Here is a 22,537-nt window from a genome sequence, read left to right as displayed (position 1 = left end):
GCATCTTAAGCTGTGACTGTGTCAAGGAGACAAAGAGAGCCTCATCTGACATGTTTTGGTACAGGTTTAATTAAAATGCCCCGAGTACATAGCTTCTGATTTTCCAGTATTTTTAAACAGCATAACAAGTAATAAATTGCAATAATTTTCCAAGTTTTGCAATGCATCAGTTGTGATATGGAAGCGAGGTACAGTTAACAGTAAAACACAAGGCTATCTGTACTTTCCCACCTCAAATAGCTGCACACACTGTTCCAAAGACTCTTGTAGTTATTCTAATAGATGTCAAAAAGCAAGTACAACAAATGCACATACACCCGTCCAAAACACAAAAAAGGCTGGGGCACTTTCTCAGACATTTGAGCATACCAGTTCATTAGGCTCAGACATGTTTAGATCAATACTGTTCTTTGATTTCTTTTTGGTGAGTTTTGACCCAGGTTTCAGGTACTTTTCTTTGCTGTGAATGACCTGGATATATTGGTCATTGCTGCTGTTCTGTGGATCACTGCTGGATTCAATGGAAACTGAATCAGATTCTGTGAGAGATTGCTCCAGCTTATGCTTTGACTTCGGTTTCATATGTGGCTCAGGATAGTGCTGGTCAGCTTCAACATTTTTCAGGTGCACTTTCTTGTAAGCGTATGGAGGTCTGTCTAGGTCCATCTCAAAACCATCATCCCAGGATTTGTAATGCACTTTGGCTAGATCCTTGCTCATAAGAACATGGCCATCAGCGTGCTCCCCAATGTAAAATCTTGGTGCCGGGCGAAGATCAGATAGCGAACGAGGGCGATGCGATCTGTTCATGTAGTGTCTCCTAAGTTCCTCTTCTTCCTCCTCCTCTTCACTGGGATGAGGGGAATACACCCGGTGTGGTGTACGAACCACATATCTTCTAATGTTGCGTGGATACAACTCAATAACATCTCCTGGTTCTTCCATTCGGAATTGCCTCTGGAGTCGGGAGGTAGAACGGGATGATTTTTTGCGGGACTCATTTTCATTAACAATAATGTATCTGGTAGCATGTGGTCTGCGTCCCACAAAAACAGGAGCCCCCGCCCCAAGAGCATCTGAATTTGCCTGCCGAATGCTTTTTCTAAAGAGAGGCTCAGAATGAACATCTTCCATATGCTTTTTGAAAGTCACTGGTGTGTAGGGCTTTGTTTTACAGAGCTCACTTGCACTCCCGTGCACAACACTTGGGTACCTTTAGGAATAAAAAATGAATCAAATGTTGAGAGATATTCTTATGTCCCAATATAATCAAAACACATAAGAAATTAACTGCACAGAAGCCAAACACTGGATTGTAAGGACAGAGATCTCTGTTGCAGAATCTGTATTGTTCAAAAGTTTTACGAACTGTTAGAGAAACACAGAAATTAGGAGATGCATTTGTACTTCCCTATGAAATGACATCAGACCGTTGACCTTTCAAAGCATGTTCCAGATCTGTTTTCTTAATATTTTGAGAACTGTTTAGAAATACTTTTTAATCTCATTACTTGGAAAAAAAAACAAAAAAAACCAACAACACATCCTCCCCCCAAAACAACAAAAACACAACACAAAAAAGCCCACACAGGTAGCTTAAAGCACTAGTGTGCTGTCTGAACCAACATGTCCAAAAACAGTCACGCAACAACTAGACTTGCACAGGCATTCTGCACAGGATTACTTCACTGTTACTGTGTCTGTCTTGTTCTTTTAAATAGTGTCCCATATAAGCTATTTTACTTATATGCCAGACAGAAAGCTTAATATTTACCTCTGCTTGAGGTATGTGTAAACTCCGTCAATTACATTATTTCAAAAGTTTTATAATCCTGTCTGGCAGGCTGAATTAAGAGAGAATTAAGGAGGTGATGTTACCAGCAGTCTGAATAGTACCCATGAATGAATCTGCTTTTACAAAATTCCTTAGCTGCTGTACTGCTTCAGTTAGTCTGAATGCACAGCTATTTTGCAAATAAACACATGAATGTCATGGAGTTGATGGAATAAATATCATTTCAAAACAAAAAGTCTTGCCTGTTAGTGGTATGATTGTTTCTTGATTTCTGTACACTTGATATTGAGGGAGCTGACGTTAAAGATGTTGAAGTTGTGGGATTTGCATTGACAGGTCTTGCAACATCAGTTGAGGGCACAGTTTGGGGCACAGACTGGGAAATGGTTTGTATTCTGGTGCCTTTGGTCACAGGAGATTCAAAGTTCAAGACACTGCCATTCTTCCGGGGCGTTGAGGATCGAACAGAAGATTCCTGGCTGATAAGATCACTTTCTTGGTCTGGTCTCTTGTCATTCCCACCCAGATTCTGGATTCTGGCTAGAAAGCAGAAATTATTACACTATCTCTCCAGGCCTCTACATTTAGAAACAGTTGAGTAAATGCATTGGCTCAAATTCACCCACCAGTCAGGGGATAACATGATGACAGAACCTCACTGTGTTCAGCAGAGAGATACTGGTGCTATACTTGTAGAAGGGGTGATAAAAAGGGGTGGATAGGCACACTGCAGTACGCAGCAGACACACTATTGCTGACCACAGAAAAACACTGGAAACTGCACTGTAGAAATCCAAGTGGGCACAAAGCCATTGTTTCTTTTCAAGAGCCCTGTTTTAGTTCATAACATGTAAGAAGATGGCCAGATTGAGCAAACTTACCCTAGTGACTGTGCTGGTCAGAGCCAAAAGCTGCATTTGGTTTCCGTAACAATGGAAATCAAACTAGCACACACACCTCATCACACCTCATTGCCCTTTATAGTCACTCCTCATCAACATATTGCTCTACATCAGGTTTTTCACCACTTACGTCTTCACGGTAGTGATATAAGCGGTCAGTAACATTAAGATCTAGCCATAACCATTGATTGTCTTTTATTTATTTATTTATTTATTTAAAGCTTGGCACATATCTACTTATTACTTTCACTGGGAGGGATTAATTAGAAGGACTGCATCCTTTCTGTGGCTTCTTGTTGCTAAAATCTGAGAGGTGGAAGGTGTGTAGGCTCAAATTCCCTCAAGGCACAGTAGGCAATAAAAACCTAAATCTCTTCATTGCAGATGAAATGTTTAACCCAGGGAGGTCAAAGAACAGGGGCCATTCCCTTTTCCCTCTTCTGTCTATTACCCGATGAATTCTGAGCAAGGTCTGACATGATATGAATCGGGGTTGCTACCAGGTTCTGCCCTGTATGTGACAAAAGCAAGAAAATACTCAGCCCAAGTAAAGCTGGGCTCAAAAGCCATCTACAAGGATGACTACCAAAAATAGTTTTTTAAACGTGGTTGAATGTCTCTCTCTATAATAAGAAATCAAAATATATTTGTATGCAAATGCTTTATTAATAGTGGAACTTCTAAAGCTCAACAACTTACCTACTGCCATCTGAACCACCTTTTTCTTATCTTCAGTTCTTTCCTAAAATGCATTCAGGAGAATGAGAAGCAGCAAGTTACTATGGACTAGAAACTAAATTTATTTTAGTGTAAAGATAAGAAATACAGGATGGGTTTTACATTGTGAAACAAGGAAAGTGATTTTCGTGGTGTAATTAGGCTAGCACTTTCCTGAAGACCCACCAAATTCTATATAAAAGTACTTTGAGCTGTACTTACTGTTTGGATCTTCATTCTTAGCTGATTGTTGGTGAATTTCAAGGATCTTGCAATACTTTGTAGGTAATAGATAAGCATGCTAGAAGTGAAAGAGGTGATTATGAATCACATCAACTATTCCTGACAATATTCTCTTTGAAGATTTATAAGTCATCAAAATGGTGTACAAGGTCAGTTGGTGCTTTTTAGCATTTCCTTTATATTGTGATAATGGATCACAGCCTTCTTTCAAGCAAATACACATGGAAGCGTAAGAAATGTGATACTGAAAACAGATTTAACAGCAGTACTAATTGTGCCCATGCCTTTTTTTTTTTTTTTTTCTTTTTTCTTTTTCTCCAGTCCAAGGTTACTTGGAGAGGAACTATAGCTGAGTTGCATGTGCTTTACAATGTCATTTTGTTGGCTGGTTGCAATAACACCTTGTTTACACTGACACAGCTGAGATCAGATCTGGCTCAGCAATGTATTAGTGGCTTTCAGATGATGTAAAGTCTTATAACTAGACTTGTTAGCACAAACATTTACATATGTGCTTATCCATCAGTTTAAAACAATCTACAGATCTACTTGAGTTTGTAAATAAGTTTATTTATGAAGCTGTAACCTTAAAGGAAAAAGTTACAAATGATAAATAATGCTTTATGTCTTCTCAAGTTATCCGAAAATCAAGCTGGGGATTTGCTATAAAAACTGTAGCTTGGTACTACAGTGGGACAAACTCTGCACTTGTCTGTAGCTTATGGGAAAAAAATAGAAAGATGCAAGCAAAATACATGACACTTCACAGAAGCAAAGTGAATTTCAAACAGCTCAAAGCAAATATTAATTCCCAGCTGTGAACAATTATTTAGAGACTGGAGTAAGAAAGGACTTCCACTGGAAGGTCTACAGGAAGCTGTATTACATTAACACTTAAGAGCAGACCTTCATAATTGATTTATCTTGTCAGGAATCAGCAGGACTGGGTAGCTTCTTTCAATGATGGCCTGAACCCTGTTCACAGTCATAAGCTCAACTAATCACCATGAGGAAATGGAAAATTAACTTCTGCGTGGCTCTTGAGAGGGAAGAAATATCTTAAAACTTCCTAGAATCAACAGCACTGTAAGCCTTGACACACTGTAATGAACTTGCTTTAACACTATTTCCCTGAACAAGAAATGTCCTTTTGAAAATGTGTTGACAGTTTTTTTAATATCCTCTCATTCCCATCTGATCTATAGATTATATATTCAGTAAGAGTATTTTTTTTCCTTCAGATATGCTTAATGCTTAACAATAATGCAGTGCTTGTTCCTCAGTATCAACATTTGACTCTCAAGAGATCAAGTTAACAATCAAGTTAACTTTTCTATGAAAAAACATGCTTACAATAGAAGTAGGAGTGCAGGGAGGACCACCACAGGACTGCTGATGTAAGTAATCACTGTGTTGAACCATGCGGGAAAATCATTTTGAATTGTTTCAGAAACGATATCATATATTTTTTCTTGTCCGCTACAGGAGGAAGAAAAAAGTAAAATTAAATTGCAAGAAATGCTTGGTACACCATATTTTTAAGGAGTGTTGCACTGAATAAATAAGAGCTTTCCTACAAGACCTTTTTGGAATAGTGTAGTCCAAGGGGAGATATAAAAAAAAGATACTCTTTTATAAGTAAGTTCATTATTTTTAAAAGAAATTTACAGAAGTGCAATAGCACTGACCAGACTTGAAGGGTGCTTGGACTGAGACACAGGATGGCAATATGTGCTAGATTTCTTACTGGAACATTACATCATCTAAACATGAAATGTTGGAACCATGTATATAAAGCAACTCACTCAGGAGGTTGACATATTCAGCTAATTAATATTTAAACTGGAAAAAACTGACAGCACAAAAGCATTGTCCTATCCATAGACTTCTATTTGTTGGTAATTTGGGTAATGTTAAAGCTGATTAATTTATTGAGAGAGGGTGAAATAAAACATTCTCAATTGTCATTAGTCCATTATAACTTACCTGAAGGGACCACAGTTTAAAGATGGTTTATACCGGGCAATAGCAAAAATTGTTGGTAGCATGCATAAAAACAACATGAACAGCAACATGGCCAAGTAGAAGTTATTGGATCTGCAAGAAGGCATAACATGTTTCAGATTATACTAATCAGGGAGAAAAAAAAAAGAGACAACATGAAAGATGTAAGTCTGCATCTACCTAACAAGTTCAAGATCTATGTTTTTGAAAGATCAAAATCATTCTGTTCTGATTAAAAAGTCTGAACAGAGCCAGCTTAAACAGACCCTTAATGATCAAAATTCTATTTGCACTGCTTTCCAGATACCACTGCTACAGCCAGAGAACCATTTATAGCACTCTTCTTTAAAAAAACTCGCCTTAATTCCCAGACACGTTGTGGGGAGAACACAAAAAAAGTGGCAGAACTTAAATCATCTTCAAAACATGTTAGAAATAATTGACTTTTAAGATTTAAAGATGCCCTAAGTTATTTCCATTTTGAGTAAACAATTCTGATATTCATCTAGACAGAATTAAAAGGTGGAATTCCGTTGTGTCATGCAACAGACAATATCAGATCCTTAATAGTTTTCATAAAAAGAAATACCAAGAAATAGGACTTTGAACAATTCACACATGTAGCTTATTGCACTTGGTCAGATTTGTATGGAAATAAATTGTGTTAGGCCACATTTACTGGTCTAGGAATATTCCCTGACATATTTTTCAGTTTGATTTCTACTCACCCCCAAACTTTGGCAATAAAACAACTTTTGATACTATTGGTTAATTTCCTCAGTGAAATGAGGCAACCTTCTGCCCTGGATACTGCCCATCAAAATCCATACCTTGCCTTTTGGCAAGGAACATCCACCAGAGTTTTCAGTACAATCAGAAAACAACCTTGGGCAATTCAATGCCATTTGCCTCTCTTCTGTGTACATCTTTAACTACCCAGCTTTTCAAACTCTCCAGTTTCTCAGTAACTACGTTTTTTTTTCTTTTCTTTTTTTTTTTTTCTTCACAGACCTTTGTTATCTGTCAATTTTGATTGTCAATTTTCAGAACTAAAAGCTCCTTTCATTTCATTTCTGTGCGCAGAAGGCATTTCCACTGTCTGCATTTCATTTATTCTTTATCTTTTGTTCTTATTTTGACTAACCGAGAGGCTCTGAAAACCTGCTGATGTGGTACATTACACGTTAACACAGCCCAGCTCCTCAGGTACATGAGTCCAATCAACTTGAGAACATTGAATGCTGGTAAGCAAGGTGAAAAGAAGGCTCCCATCCTGCAAAAATAATGTCATTTCAGTGCTCAGTATTGCTGGAGCAATTTTAACAACAAAGAACATATGAAAAATATAAGTAAGCAATAGTTAACTATCAGCAGAAAATCTCTTATTACAGTAAAGTACAAAAAACACATTACTAATATCCTACTTAAATAGGTATCATTGGGAATTACCAGACTTAGTAATCAACACACTGACCAAGGACAAGAAAGATCACTTAAGGATTACATACCAGATCATTCCTTGATTGTAGACCAAATGCAGTACATTCTCTGCAATTTTGAATTCTCCATATTCTGGCTACAATAAAGACAGTGTAGGATGAATACCTTGTCTTTTTTTTTTTTCTTTTCCCCCAACAGATCATTTATTACAAACTTTTGACTGATTCAGTTTTCAGACAGCACATAGCCTGAAATGTCCAGACCGAACACCCACTTTTGACAGGTAGTGAGAACACAGTAAAACCTACTCTGTAGCAGGGGATTGAACTAATTTCTCTCTAATTTACTTCACTTCTTTATTTAAGGACAAAGAACAGACTTCAGCCTTTCATGACAAGAGCTGCTTGCTAACCAAATATTACTTAGCTTAATTTTCTTGAAGGACTATATGCTTTTGGTTCTTGTTTCTTTGACCACTATCCCCATTATGGATTTGTTGTGACAGCTACAGAAAAGAGGATGTGGGAAACAACCCATGCCCTCTCTTTTCAAAAGGCCAAACCATTCATCTTTTTCTCTGGGACCGTTACATCATCTCATTTGGGGAAAAACAAAGTTTTTGCACCACAACCATGGGAGTAGGCTTGAGAATAATACCCAGTCTTGGCATTTATCCCATGCCCTCCCGAAAAAAAAAAAAACCCTCAGTGTGAGCTGTGCCTTTATAGACATGTGCTACCAAGAAATTATGTATCTGTTGACAGGCTTTAAGAACATCCAGTACTAGGGAGCCTACATATATTTAGCATCTTGGTTTCATAAAATAAAAGCCCGTACTTACAAACTTGCTTTCTAGATCCCAGCACCAACAATCGCTTAAATATCGGACACACAATCCACGGAAAAAATCAATTAGCAGGATGCTTGCAACTGTGAAAATCATGTCGATGATTGACAGCTTTAGCATCTCCTGAAATACATATCATTCCAACACAAAGTCATTCTGGAATAAAACTGCCTCACACACAGCTCTTTTTCAGTTATACTTGTATTACATATTTTGGCTCCAGATTAGTATCCTGATTAAATATTATTTGAATATATAAATTGTTGCTTTTTACGCTTTTCCTCTTTGACTTTTCCCTTATTTGCCTTTATTCTGGCAAAGAGAACAAATATAATCAATCTTCCAATGTGCCTTCTACTGCTTGCAAGAATATAACTCTGGTCATAGTGGCTTCAACCTTTCTTTCTAATGATTATCCTGAAAATTTTACTCTGCTGAATAGAATCCTTTATTATCCTCACTGTTGTAATACACACTGGATAAGTGCTTCACAATGAGAAATGCTGATTCTTCTTACAAAAACACAACCCATTGACAGTAAGATCCTCAAGCCACAACAGAAATCTGTTTAGTGCTTACAAATGAATAGTTATTCTTTATTTGACCCTTAAAAACACAAAATTACATTAAAAAAGATTGTTTCCAAGAATCTCTAGCCCCATTCTGAAAAAAAAAAAGAAAAGAAAAAAAGAACACCAATTAGAAAAAATACCTGATGTCTGTGTAATAGGGAGAGTGGCTATACAAGAATAGAAGTCAATCTAATAAACCTGGGAGGAGATTTTTGCTCCTGATGATCAAGCAAGTCCTTTAATACTGCTCACTCTGGAAAAAGGAACTAAGCAAGTCAGTTGCATGCTAGCGTCATTCTTACTCTAGTGGCCTAGACATGAGATGTGTGCAGCACTGACAGAGACCAAAATGCACCAGGATCAAATGACAACTTTTGTATTATGCATCCTATTAAATTAGGGTCTATATCAGCGTCATACATCTGTAGAGATCTGCCTGTGCAGAGCTGAAGACAGAGACTGAAGCCTGGCAAAAGGACATTCATACAACACTAAACACATTGTAGATACTGAACAAAAAACAAAGCCTGGATCTGTGGCTGTATCACTTTGCATACTCTTTGCTCTTTCTACACAACCCTTAGCTAAAAATTCAGAATTTACACAAAGAAAATCTCTAAAATTGAACACAGCCCAACATGATATTAACTTTTTGGTCAAACATGGATTAGGAATGAATTGTTTAAATAACGTAACAATTACATACCTGGCCAACATAGGTCTCCCAGCACTGGTCCTGTGAATTCTGGGTATTATAGGAAACTGTTTTGTTAACCTGTGTGTCAGGAACTGTCAGGCTTTGAGTGTGAGACTCTTCTGATGTTGCAATGCTGCTTCTTGTAATTTGAACGTAAGGAATAGTTGTAGATAAATTGTCTTCTTTAGAAAGAGTTTTAGTTACTAAGAAGGAGGTAGAATTACTTGCATCATTGTTAACTTTGGAGCCCTGAAAAAATAAATGTCCTGAAAAGCTGCATTTTCACATGCTGTTATTACTTGCAGTACATACAAAAGCCCCATGCCTTCTTCAACAAGGCATACATACACATAAAGACATTTCTTCATGCATTTTCAAGCAGCAATTAGGTGACTTTCAAGTAGCCGCCAAAGTCTAGATGCAGATGCAATTTTAGGACAGCAGTAAATGCTGAGTGGAGGTCAAATATTTCCAACTACCTAAGGTGTTGACTTATTTGAGTAGCCAAACAATGCATATAAGTCTATTTTCTTACTAGACATCAGTGATTAAATGGATACAATTATCCTAAAAGACTACAGGTATTTGCAAAAGAACATTACAAAATAAACTTTACAATCCTATCAAGCCGTAGTGTTTTTAATACTTTGATTTCAAACTAGCTTTCACCTGATTTGATATATATACATATTACAATAGAAGGAATTTTATAATAAAGTCTATAAATCTATAAAGCCAACTAGTTTTGCACATAAGCAAATATCAGTAAACTTACAGCGTCACTCATGATGTTCACTTTATCAAGGAGAGCAATGATTAAACTGTAGAGATTTCCCAGATACAGAACAAGAACTCTGAAAACAGCAAGAGATAAAGGTTATTGGCATCGATATCCCACAGAATTCTTACCCTCTGGTTTGTCTGAAATAAAAACTGTGACCAGAATGCATCTTTCCTCTTCCTCCTTTGTTCTTCCCATTCTTTCTACACTGCAGAATGCCCATACCTGGCAAGCTGAAAGCGAAGAGTGGTTCTTGGATGATACATCTCTAGAGCTGCCACAAGCTCAAAAGCAGAGGGTGCAATCATGGTAATCAGCGACACAACTACGCTTACCTACAGAACAGAAAGACACAGCATTTTGTAGCTTTGCTTGTTGATCTCCTGTAGTGATTTGACTACTGATTGAAATCCTACTACATGTTTTGGTGATTGATTTTCTTGAAGAATAGTCATGTTAAACAGTTATTATTGACATCAGTAATAACAGCAGCTGGGATCCAAAATTATAGATCTGGAATCTGCTACTCAGGAATCTTTACTCTAGATATATTCTAGCTTTCAAATTATTACTTTATTAAATAAAATTATATTTGTTGAAAATATAAGGACAGCATCTTCCTCTGAAACTGATGAGTATGTTCTCCATACCCACTCACTTCTTATTCTCAGCAACCACTTGTTCCTCTGAACTGAAGTATTCACAGAACGTTCCATATCTTTCAGCTGAAATCAATAGCCATTGTAAAAGCTGATTCCTTTCTAACAGTTCTTTTTAGTCCCTTGAGCCAGTGTTCGCTCAGCTCAATCACAGGCACAAAAGTAGATTTGTGAGTGACAGAGGAGAGTTTATGCTTTGTCCTCATGAAATAAGGGGCAGCTAGAAGTGCAGTCTCTGTGAAATGAGGACCTGCAGCACCTCCCTGCCTGTGTCAGCTCTGCTGACACCTTGGTGCAGAGCCAACATGCAAAGAGACCCAGGTAACCACAGCTCTGCCCTCTCTCTCCTCATTTCTCCTGGCTCATGTCTCATGAGCACACTATCACTATGGAGAGCCCCGAGACAATAATCCTGCTTCTAACACAGTGGTGACAAATGCAACGTACCTCATTTTTTTCCCAAAGAGTCAATTCCTTTTTGGTATGCTCTAACCTTTGGGATCGATCCACGACAAAATAAATGATGTAAATACTTCCAGCAAGTGAGAGAAGCACAAGGATGTTTGCAATAATCCTTAAGCTTATAGTGACTGCCCTGAAAAACAAAAAAAATCACACAGCCAAAACAGTAGGCTGTCTTTAGACACAGGGGTCTTTTCTAACATGTTTTTTTTTTACAAGTATGAAATGAGCACATAGCCCTGCTATCTGCATTGAAGCAGTGCTTTGGAAGGTATCCCCAATCTTATATACATACAGATTTTTGGTTTTCTTCTTTTCCTGCTCTTCCAATATAGCTTCCTTGAAAGAAACACAACATTATCATTTTAGTAGCATTCAGCAAAAATAACACATGCATCTTTTGCAGAGAGTATTAAGTATATTAATAAAAAACTTTACATCCTGGAAATGCAAATAGATAAACACCTCTCTGTTCTGCATAACGTTTTGGAAGTGATAAGGGAGCTTAAGAATTGAAAGAGATTTCTGAGAAATAAACACGCAAGTAATAAAATATTTGTGCACTTTCAGTCACTTTTGTCTCTTACTGTGCCGGACAGGTCCTGCTAACTTGTGTTGTCACAGTGGTTTCATGGTCTACTAGTGGAGGTTTACACTACTGGATCCTTTTAGCAGGATGTGCCTTTAAAATCTGAGTCAGTAATGTAATACACAACTGTCAAAAGCTACCCTCACTGAAATAACTAAATCTCATTATTAATTTGTCTTCAATGCAGTTTGAAGTAATTTGGTTTAATGATTTATATGAATACACTAAATTTATGAAGTAAATTGCTTTTGAGGAAAACCATACCTGTTTTTTAAATTCTAAGCAGAAAATATCTGTATTTAATTCACCTTTTTAATATTGATGGAGATGTAAGGTATCTCTGGGCCACTTGTTACAGAGAGATGAAATAAATCAGTGCTTTTACATTGTTAATGTAACTTTGATTCTACTGTTCAATAAAATTGCATCACAAGCAAATTTGTTGCAAATTTTCTAGCTTCCTGTCACACATCTGGTGGCATTAAATAAAGCATTTCCCAACAGGAACACAATGGTCATGTAGGGACACAAGAGACACTATGAAAAGGAGAAACAGTGTCAGCAGTATGGTATTACTGCATTACCTCACAGAGGTGTGATACCAACCCTCCCCTAGGCAAAGACATCAGTGAACACCAAGAAACAACAGAGTGCAAGGAAATGAGAGGAAAAGCATACTTAACTTCCAACTTAACAAACAAATCAGTTCTAAAAATATATAAGGGGTGGATGCTCACCCGAATGCTATTAACTATGGCAGCAGCTTTGCTCTCTGCAGCCTCGGGATTTCCTATTAAGTAGTCCCAGGCACAGAACAGTCTCCAACAGAAAGTGTAATTTTCATCAGAGGCACTTGCTAAACTCATTCTTGAGTTCTTTGCCATTCTGGACCAGAAAAAAAAAATAAAAATTGTTGTTGAAGTTGTTGATGTGTGAAGATGAATATCAAGTCAGTGGTTTGGTCATAGTTTTCAGTTGTCTTTGTTTTAGAACCATGAAAATTTTGTGGCAATGAGGGTCATTGCTGGCTGTTCTCTGAAGATGATAAAATAGGGTGAGGTTGCAAGAACAAACTTCACTTTTGTTCTAGTGCACAAGAGACTCAGGGTGGAAGGGCAGTTTGGTATTTGCATTCTTTATAGCTAATAAAAAAAAAGCAAACCTATCTCACTAGAGCTGTGAGCTAAAAGGGTTTTAAGATTTCCATGTAGGATCCAGATAGAAAATGCTATAACTTACCACAAGTAATGTGATTATGAGCCAATCTGGCAAAACTAATGATCATGCAGATCTGCTTGGTTTTTTTTTGTGTGTTTGTTGTTGTTTTGTTTTCATCCTTAAAATATATGTTATTGTCAAATAGAAGCCCAGTGCTGTTTTACAGACTTTGGGAAAAAGAAAAAAAACACAACACCTACTTGTCACGGCCAAGAATGCAGAGTATTGCAAATGCTAAGAAATGAAATGAAGATTAATAGCTTATGAAAGAAAGGGCATCTAAAAGGACAGTGTTAAATGGACTACAATAATCAGGCAAGCAAGAAGTCAGTGGGCTAAATCAGACAGAGAAAAGCTAATCACATCCAGAAACTGCAGATGTGTAAATCAGTGTCAAGCGTATCAGTGACCCTGGCACAAACTAGCAGCTAGAATAAAAATAAATGAAAAGGGAAGGATCAGTTTTGAAACAGAAAGTTATTAAAGGCAACTCTAAAAATCACCCTGGACTGCACTGTGCCGGATAAATAGGTATCTAGAAGGGAGGAGAAAGTGAATCGAGAGGATAGAGTGACCTTGCCCTTCTGTAGGCACTGCACATTCCTGGATTTATGGCCAGCACTTTGTCTTGCTCTCTCCTAACTCCTGGCCCTTAAACAGCAAAGGAATTAAGCTCATGTTTGAATGGGATACCACATACCAGCTGAAATGATGCAAAATATATTACATCTATGACAGCATTTTTATATTTGTCTTTCAGTAGATGGGAATAATAATGCTTGAAAGCATTACATGTAAAATGTTAATTTCTGTCACAGCTATATTTAAACCAGTACAGAGGAAAAGAGAAAAACTTCCAGGAGAGTCAGACCTCACTTTATACAAACATAAACCACACAGATCCTCTGTGCTGCCCTCCTTTTATAGACTGGGAAACCGAAGAGGGAGAAAAGATCAACAGCAAGATAAAGAGCAAGCTATAATTAAAACCAGTCTGCCACCCTGCTATTAGCAGGTTAATAGGGCCATGCAGGATAAAGGCAGAGGAAATGGGATAAATACACCATTAACTGCCAGAACATGTAAGCTTATGAACGGCAACAAATGGGAAATCTTACTTCTTTAGGAGAATGATGAAGCTGTAAGCAAACACTGCCATTCCCACGAGGAAGTAGGCGAGGGGCAGCCGGTATCCTGCTTTCCCGATCTTCCTGTCCCGACCATAGTAACCGTAAAACAGAACAGAGTACTGGAGGTAGCCCTGCAGAGAGCAGAGTTGGTAAGTAAAGGCAGTAAATAACAGCTACAACCAAACAGTGAGGGGTTTAAAATAAAGAGTGAATTTAGCCTTGCCCCCAGTGACCAGATGGTGTCCAGGTCTTGAGCAGAGGCGATGCGCTCCTTGGGAATGGTCTTGCTGACTGTGCTGCCGAACGGTGCTCCGGCCAGCAGCTGGGAGAAGAGAGACAAGGTCTGAAAAACTGCATGAGCACCTCCAACCCTCAAAAGGCCTGCCCCCCATTTGGTATATCAGATGCCATGGACTTTGGTCATCCTGCCCCAACTAACAATTCCATGAGAAATCCTGCATTTGTTTTCCGCTAAAACAGATTTCTTTGGCCATCTGTGGTCTACCTATGAGGTAATTTAGTGCTCTGTAGACATCTTCTAAATGGCTGAAAAATGAAAAGAGAGGTCAAATGAAATCATTAACTATACATATTTAAAATGGACAAATATCGTCCATTTCAATTTAAGCATTTTAAAATTAAATATAACAATATTTGATCTCAAAATAGTATTTTAAAATTAAATCCACTTTTACTTACAAAATCAAAAAAAGAAAGTGGAAAGAATCTTTTCCATTTCGCTTTTTTTTTTTTTTGTGCGTGCGTGTGTGTGTGTGCGTGCGTGTGTGTGCTTGGGGAGGCTTTGCTGTTTTATCATCTTCACAAATTAGAAGATAAATCAGACATTGACATGTTTCTGGTGACATCACTGAAGCACAGGTATGTGAGACGAAATAATATTTATTAATTATTTAACAAAGTTAATAAATAGCCTTATTTGCATGCAAGACCTAAACAAAGTTACAGCTGTTCAGACTTCTAGAAAATGCCTTCTAATGGACAATAAACCGGAGCCTGGAGGGAAATGTTATGTTTTTCTGCCTGTAAATGACATTAGCAGGACCTGAGTGTACTTAACACCAACTGCAGCTTTTAGGATTTGATTCTTCATTTTAGTAATCGGATACAAACATATTCTATAAAAGCATTAGTACCATGTTGACAAAATATAATCTCTAACACTAATAGCAAAATTCTCTTACCCTTTGGCAGAAAAAAAAAAAACCCTCTTAACAGTGGAATTTATTTTAAATAATTTATTTATATTGATGTATGCCTCTAAGTGTGGCATTTGTTTAATTCAGAAAGGAAAGTGCAACAAGTAAGCATTTTCTGCAAATATTAACCATACATTCTTACCTCTGGTAAGACTACAAATGCTCCTGTCATTATGGTAAGTACAATATTGATTCCAAATAGCCATCTCAAGAAGATGAAATAAGAGGCAACTCCAGACCCAAAATGACCTTAAACCACAGAAAATAGTTATCTGAGCTACACGGTCTATAAAAGCTCATATCATTTATTCATCAAGTATTTCTTGAAGACTAAAGCAAAAGTAAACCATGCCTCATTCATGCAGTGCAAACAGCAAGGTCATGAACATGTTAGCATGTCAATGTGGAGAACACAATTCCAACACAAACTCTGTTGGGGAAGTTTGATAATTACCATCAGTATTTACACAAGAAGCTGCCAGTGTGGGTGACATCATGCAGCCATTTCCTTTGCTGAGGAAGCACAGAGGTATGTCCCAGCCACTGGGATGATAAGCACTGCCCTAGTTCATGTCAATGACACCGACACTGGGGCTGGCGACGCAGGCTGTACGCCACACGTGGTCCTGGGCACATCTGGGCTTGGCCTAAAGATGCTGCCCCACGGGCTGCAATAGACTATGCCCAAAGCTTGCTGCTCTTTAACAACCACAGTGGGCAATAGGACAAAGTTGATTTTATTTTTTAAAGCCACCTGACACTAAGATCATAAATGAGAGCTCTGCAGTATCTGAGGCATCAGGAAAAGTAGAAAAAGCAAAGTTCTAAATGAAAATTGTGTTGCTGCTCAAAGTTTGTGTTTAACACTTCCTCCCAAGTACTATTTAATTCAAAAGTAAGTCAATTCAGCAAGTGCTTTACTGTTCAATCCCATTCAATCTTTATACTTACTCTCAATTTTTTTAATTCTCATTTCCCAAGGAATAAAGAGGACCACAAAATTATATGCAAGTCGAAGAAACTTCCTCCAAAGCTGAGGGAAAAAATATATATATATAAATAAATGTGACAATTTTGCATGGAAAAGAAAAAAATCCATCAGAACACTTTACTCACCTCTCTTTCACCTGGTACCACAAGAAATACTACAAACATTAATTGCTGAGGTCTCAGAGCATGTCTGTGGGTTGAGATGGGCAAAGCAAACCACGGTGAGCTTTAGAAACACGCAAAATGTGAATGGGCCCATGACCCCTTGACTCTGCTTACCAGCAGACAAATACTAGTTACAGAGAGGCGTTTATACACCTCTGTGGGTACAGTCAGTAGCCATCAACCCACACCTTTCATGCACAAGGGCCAGACATACAGAAGCTGCTAAATGTTGCTCCTCATTGCTGCCCCATCGGGCTGGGGCTGCGGAGGGAGGTGCTGGGGGAGGCAGCTTTCACTCTGTCTGCACCAATCACCCCCTTCCTCAGCCTGCCAGATGGGGTTTGGTTGCAAGATGCCTGGAAACAAAATGACTCCACAGCATACGCCTTTTGTGCAAGAAGTTGCGAAGACGTATAACTAGACCCGAGAGTTAAAAAGAAACCAAAACCAAACCAACCAACCAAACACAAAAACACCAACACAATACCAAGGTCCTCAAGAGGAATTCTACAGATTCTCTATTTAGATCAACTAAGCCAATACAAATCAGTCTCCATATACTTCATGAGGGAATCCCACTGCACTTAACAATAAATTAAATTTCTAGGGCAAACAAATGAACGTATAACTAATTTCAAATTTGAAGAGAAGCAGGATACCGGTTTTTCTTAGAGGACAAAAACTTTTCATAATTCAACAACAGTGAATTCAACAACTATATTCTTATCTCTGCGTATTGCAATTGGCATCTACAGAAAAACTGTGCTTATGCTTTCTAGAATCCTTATTCAGTCTCCATATTTTGGCATGCTCAAAGCAAAGCATCTTCTGCACACAGTGGAATGTGCATGTAGGAGAAGATCTGCATGAGCAAAACTGAGTGTAGATTTTGATTTGTTGAATTAGAGTTATACCATGACAGTATCAATATAAAAATAACATTTGTATTATCTTATTCATTATAAAGTACATTTCATAGTACAGCTAAATATTTAAAAAGCTCTATTTTAGTCAGCAGCAGTGTCAATATTGTATCATGTAATCTAATCTCCTGAAACCAAAGAGAAGTAAATCACATTTTAATTACTGAATGTATCATCAATCTGTTTGGCCAAAGTTAATTAATTTTTATGGTGATGCGAGTATTTTTATTGCATGAACTGGAACTATTTTAATTAAAGAAATTGTAGATGTTGTGAGTTGCATGGCAATTGCTAGGATTGCTACTTTTGTTTGAAAACAGAATTCACGATGCTGAGACTGGAATCAAGCAGCTTGTACCAGTTGTGCTGTAGTTTCATAAAGTATACAAAGATATCCATGTCAGAGTAGTATAGTTAAAATTATAATTAGATAACTATTTTTTTCTGTCTACTACATACCTAAACAAAAAAAGGAAGGATAATTATACCTATATAATCCAGAGTATGAATATCTACATTAAATGTAAAGAAAAAAATAAAATTGAAAACAGTTGAACTCAAAAGCAAAATGTCTTCAATGTCAATGTCAAAGCAGTAATAAGTACTTCACATTCAATTTTTATAAATCTCATTAGGAATGGCTTGTCCAGTTATGAACAGGGTGTATTTTGCCAATTTTACAAGCTAATTTAAAAATGGGTACACTTAACAGCTTACCTCTCAGTTACCTTGAGACTGTTGCTGACATCTTACAGGTTGAGGCAAGTGTTTTGTTCTTAGCACACGCTCAAACATTAAATTCTTATTCTGACAATCTAGTGCTTGTTTTTATTGTGGTGTATTTTTGGTCACCACATTATTTTCTAAGAAAATACTTCCAGTTTAATAAACAATTCAGCTCATTCTGTTATTATTATTAATTTAGCCCTGAAATAAAGGATATATTCCCTAATTTATGCTGAAAAAAAAAAAAGAATATCCTACACATAATAAGTGGTGTTAATTAACTTCTGAATTATATCTCTGTGCAGAATGTCTTCAAGCAAAAGCATGCAGTAAAGGCAATTAGATTAGATACAGGCTTGAATCATTGTGAACTCTAAGATGAAAGTCTTGATTTTGTTATGGAAATGGGAATAAGAACAAAAGGGAGCCCAGTATCTGATTTAACAACACACATTGCAGACCCCTGGCACGTCTCTTTCTAGTTAACATGCTAGTTCCACTGAAGTCCAAGGCACAAAACAGTATTTAACAGCATCCTACTTCCATTGCACTTGCCATACACAAAAAGGCAGAACAAGAAAAGATGAGACCTTCCTCCCTCAAGAAGCAGTACTTCTAACTTTTGCTGTATGCCACCATAACAGAAAACCAGCTAGGCATGCAGCCTTTCACTTGTTTACACGAATAATATACATGATGTTCTATTTTACCGTCACAACCCTGACTTTTAGAATTAAGATGAATTATATCATTAAAAGTCTACTCATTATGATGACACAAATATTCTTGACTGCTTAAATGACTAAAGACCTCTTCTCCGTTGGTTGCATATTAGGGACAAATTCCTATGTGTTATTAATTTCCAGCAATTAGGGCTAAGGTCTATTTTTAGTGTTATAAATAGATTTGCTAAGATTAGATTCAAATTATTTGAGTATTATGCAAGCAAAAGCCTTCTTTGACAATGTATTTACAATAAGCTACTGTAGGATTGTCTTCCAAAATAAAAGCTAGACGCATTTTTCATACTAAACTATTGAACTGTGGCCCCACCGTCTGCTGAAATTGCTCTTCAGAGAATACTGACATTGTATTGTTGGTATCCCATTCCCATCACCCCCTCTGGCAGACATCAATATTCAATATATTTATTTGAGAAGAAAGCTTATCCTGTGTTAATAGGAGATCCATCCCTCACATATTAAAGTAATCTGCAAAAATGTAATTACTATATTCACAATTGGAAAAAAAAAAAAAAGAGGAAAAAAGAAAAAAGAAGCTTTTAACTCCTTTTTCTTCCCTCTACAGAATCCTTGAGATTGAGATCAGGACAGCACAGAAAACATAAACTCCTGTGAATAAAAACTGCAGGTGACTATAGGTATAGAGAGGAGCTGTAATTTAAGAAGCAGCAGACATACCTCTGCACCAGCAGCTTGGTAGCCTCTTGTTCTGGTGAGCCTCCCTTCGTACTTCAGCACGATCTCCTTTGCCTGTCTGCACAAGAAGGTGGAATCGTGTTTTACATCTATGCCGTTACTCTGAACCCCTTGCTCTGCACAGGCAGCAACTAGCAAAGTGCTCTGAAACACTGTCATGGACTATGTCACACTTCCTCAGCACTACAATGCCATCCTCACATCAGACAGTGTTTTAAGAGAAAGAGGCTTGATGAAGAGGAAAAAAAGCAAGTCCCAAACAGACCATACTGTGAAAGACCTGACACAGTTTAACTGAAAGAGTTGGACACCCACCCTTTGCATTGCAAATATGGCAGTGTTAATATAACTATTGAGATCTTAAGCTGTGAAACATCATGACCACACCAAATGTGCCTACCAGCACACATTACTTACCACCATTTACAATATATTACCTGAAGATTACAATGAGCTCTCAGGTCTCATCAGACTATACTCACACTGTGCTTTCCTAGCCGCTCTAAATCATTTCTGGGCTTGTTCCCTTTCAGCTTACACTGGAAAACTGCAGCTGGAAACACGGTCACAGTCAGTAAGCCTGAGAGCTTCTGTGCAAACACCGTTACCTGAGCGCCCGCAGCTTCTGCCTCATCGGCCATGGCCTGCAGCGGATGTTGGACATGATCTCCTTCTGGTACTGGATGTTCTGAAAGATCTGCTCGGGATCATGGTTGTCAGCCTTATCCTCACTGATATCCTCATCTGAGTTGCTGATGGTCCAGCACACACCCCACGAGAGAAAAAACAAGACAAATTATTACCCTCCAGCTCCCCAAACTGTTGATTTGTACAGTACTCAATCTATGAGAGTTATACGACAGCAGTAAGCTAGGGAACAGGCACGACCTTGTTTTTAGAGTTGATGAATAATTAGGATTGTTTCCCCAACTCTAGGACATGCCTTTTCCTCCCCACCACCTGCTACTCAGGCATAACTCATCCGTGCTCCCAGCAGGAATTCCAGTCTTTGCTTTCCCAGCCTTTCCAGCCATGCACCTTTTACATCAGGCTAGCAAGACATTCTGTATATTTTTCTGGAACAAAGTGCTGTCTAAACATTTCCAGCAAGAGCACTTAACATTCATTTGCTTGCCATGAAGTGTTGGCCTTTTACTTTGATGGTAATAATGAAGAAGTTATTCTTTGTTAAAATGAGGGGAAGAAATGATAAGAAATTCTTGCCCTTTGCTCCTGTTCCCTGCTGGGAGGACAGGAGCATAAGACCCCAGCACACCAAGAATTACATATTCCTGTAAAAAAAAATTATGTGTTCCAATGCAGATTTCTGTAAATGCTCATTAAATCATCTTTTCTGATGCTGTCACCACATTTGCTAAGCTACAGCTCTCTCATCTCATTTTAAACAGGCTACTGTAAGTGACACCAGCAATATTCACTCTTGCAGGGACTCACAGCTAAAAACCTGTTGCTACAGTTTCCCCTTGCATGATATGAACAGAACTGAACACTTTTGAATCACTTTGAAATAAATCAACCTAAACCTTTTCTTGTAACAGCATCCAAAGGATATAGTCAGTCAGATTGCTGGTCCATTGATCCACAGTCCCCACTCTGACCTTTGGTCACAGTGGATATTCAAGGGAAATTATAATACACAGGAAAAGTATAGAGAGATTTATTACCCTGATATGCCCTGAATTCACTGGAGTTATGCTGAAGATGTTTATGATGCAGTATGAAACATTACTTTTATGAGAAGAAAAAGAGAAGAAAAGAGGTTTAAAGTACATCTAAAAATAAAGAGAGGAGTGATTTTTCTCATGCTCCTTTTAACATTACTACACTCTGACGAAATGAAAGGCAAAAGACAAGACCCCACATTTCTGCTCAATAAGGAATATTTGCACTTCAGAAGAGAGCAGGATGCCTTACCTGTGGGGTGGCTCCTGGTAGGTGTAGATGCTGGCATGCCGCTTCACTGTCTGGTACTTTTTGCAGGACTTTGCAGTTTTTACCGCAGCAGCACCTGGAGCTGCTGCCATGGTGGGAGCTGCTGCCAGCACCAGGTGAAACTCTGCCACGCTAGAAGAAAGCCTTCAGCTCACCGGTCAGCTGTCTCCTAAGCAGGCAAACGTTATTAAGTAGAGAGCAGCGAGAGAGTGCCGAGCCCTGATCAGAGGATTGCTGCCTGCGCCTGGTGCTCCTGCAGTGGCAGGACCTGAAGCCTGGCAGTGCGTGCATGCCTTAAAGCGGCAGCACACAGCAGCCAGGGTGCTGTTAAGTGAAATTCCTAGAAGCGGGGTAGGGAACAGAATCCAAGGGTGGGCCAGCTGCAGTCCTTAAAGCATCCCTTTGTCACAGATGAGGTGATCCCTCAAAGTGCCACCCCACCAAACCAGGCTGGATCATGCTGGGTGATGTTTGCAATGACCACACTGGAATGATTGTCATCATTGCTTCATGTGTCTGAGAGAACATTTGTGCCCATGTAAAGCAAGAATTGTTTGCATTTTGGTCTTTCCTAACAGACAAGTGTGAATGCATTTTCTCACAGGACTAGCAGGCCCTTTCCCAGGGGACAGCCCTGGCACAACACGAGAGTTGCTGATCTCCTGGGTCCCAGCCCCACATCACAGCGTGTCCTGTGCTTACTGGCCCCAGATGTATGACCTCTCTTTTGGAGGCATCAAAATACCTGCCATTCAGACAAGTACATGTTACCAAGCAATTCACTCTTTCTCAAAAATTGTAGTATCTTAATTACTTTTCAATTCCCTTAAGTACTGTAACTTTTTCACCATTTACTTTAAGCATCTTCTCAGATTATAGATATTAATAATTATTCATAGAGCTTAAACACAGGAAAATATTGCCATCTGATGTTCATTTCCCACTTCTTCAGCACTACTACTTAACTAATTTTATTACAAAATTAATTTCCTAGATGCTAAATGCACAGCTAACTCAAAGTCACTTTAAAAGTCAGCAAATGGATTAGTGGTGGCAGCTTAAGGACCT

The 22,537-nt window shown here is 38.2% G+C and overlaps 1 protein-coding gene across 2 annotated transcripts; it reads right to left on the bottom strand.

Annotated features, from left to right (window-relative positions):
* Nucleotides 1-46: 46 nt before the first annotated feature.
* On the bottom strand, nt 47-21,784 carry TMC3 (transmembrane channel like 3). Of its 2 annotated transcripts, none has more exons than XM_032194691.1 (22): nt 21,452-21,784; nt 20,125-20,268; nt 19,499-19,574; nt 16,225-16,306; nt 15,416-15,522; nt 14,280-14,378; nt 14,045-14,187; nt 12,446-12,593; nt 11,415-11,458; nt 11,105-11,252; nt 10,224-10,333; nt 9,993-10,071; nt 9,227-9,466; nt 7,943-8,071; nt 7,170-7,237; nt 6,806-6,934; nt 5,644-5,754; nt 5,011-5,136; nt 3,637-3,715; nt 3,397-3,439; nt 2,038-2,335; nt 47-1,213 (listed from the first exon to the last, which is right to left on the bottom strand). In XM_032194691.1, exons 1-22 carry the CDS (start codon nt 21,559-21,561, stop codon nt 352-354), a joined length of 3,375 nt encoding a protein of 1,124 aa, XP_032050582.1. In that variant the 5' UTR covers nt 21,562-21,784; the 3' UTR covers nt 47-351. The 2 variants fall into 2 exon arrangements, with proteins under 2 accessions (XP_032050582.1, XP_032050584.1); XM_032194693.1 differs by lacking the exon at nt 21,452-21,784 and adding an exon at nt 20,405-20,604.
* Between the last annotated feature and the right edge of the window lie 753 nt (nt 21,785-22,537).

This window comes from Aythya fuligula, chromosome 11 (genome assembly GCF_009819795.1).
Source record: "Aythya fuligula isolate bAytFul2 chromosome 11, bAytFul2.pri, whole genome shotgun sequence".
Classification (NCBI taxonomy): domain Eukaryota; kingdom Metazoa; phylum Chordata; class Aves; order Anseriformes; family Anatidae; genus Aythya; species Aythya fuligula.
Note: the sequence above shows the minus strand (reverse complement) of the source record. Positions and strands in the feature narration are given on the sequence as shown.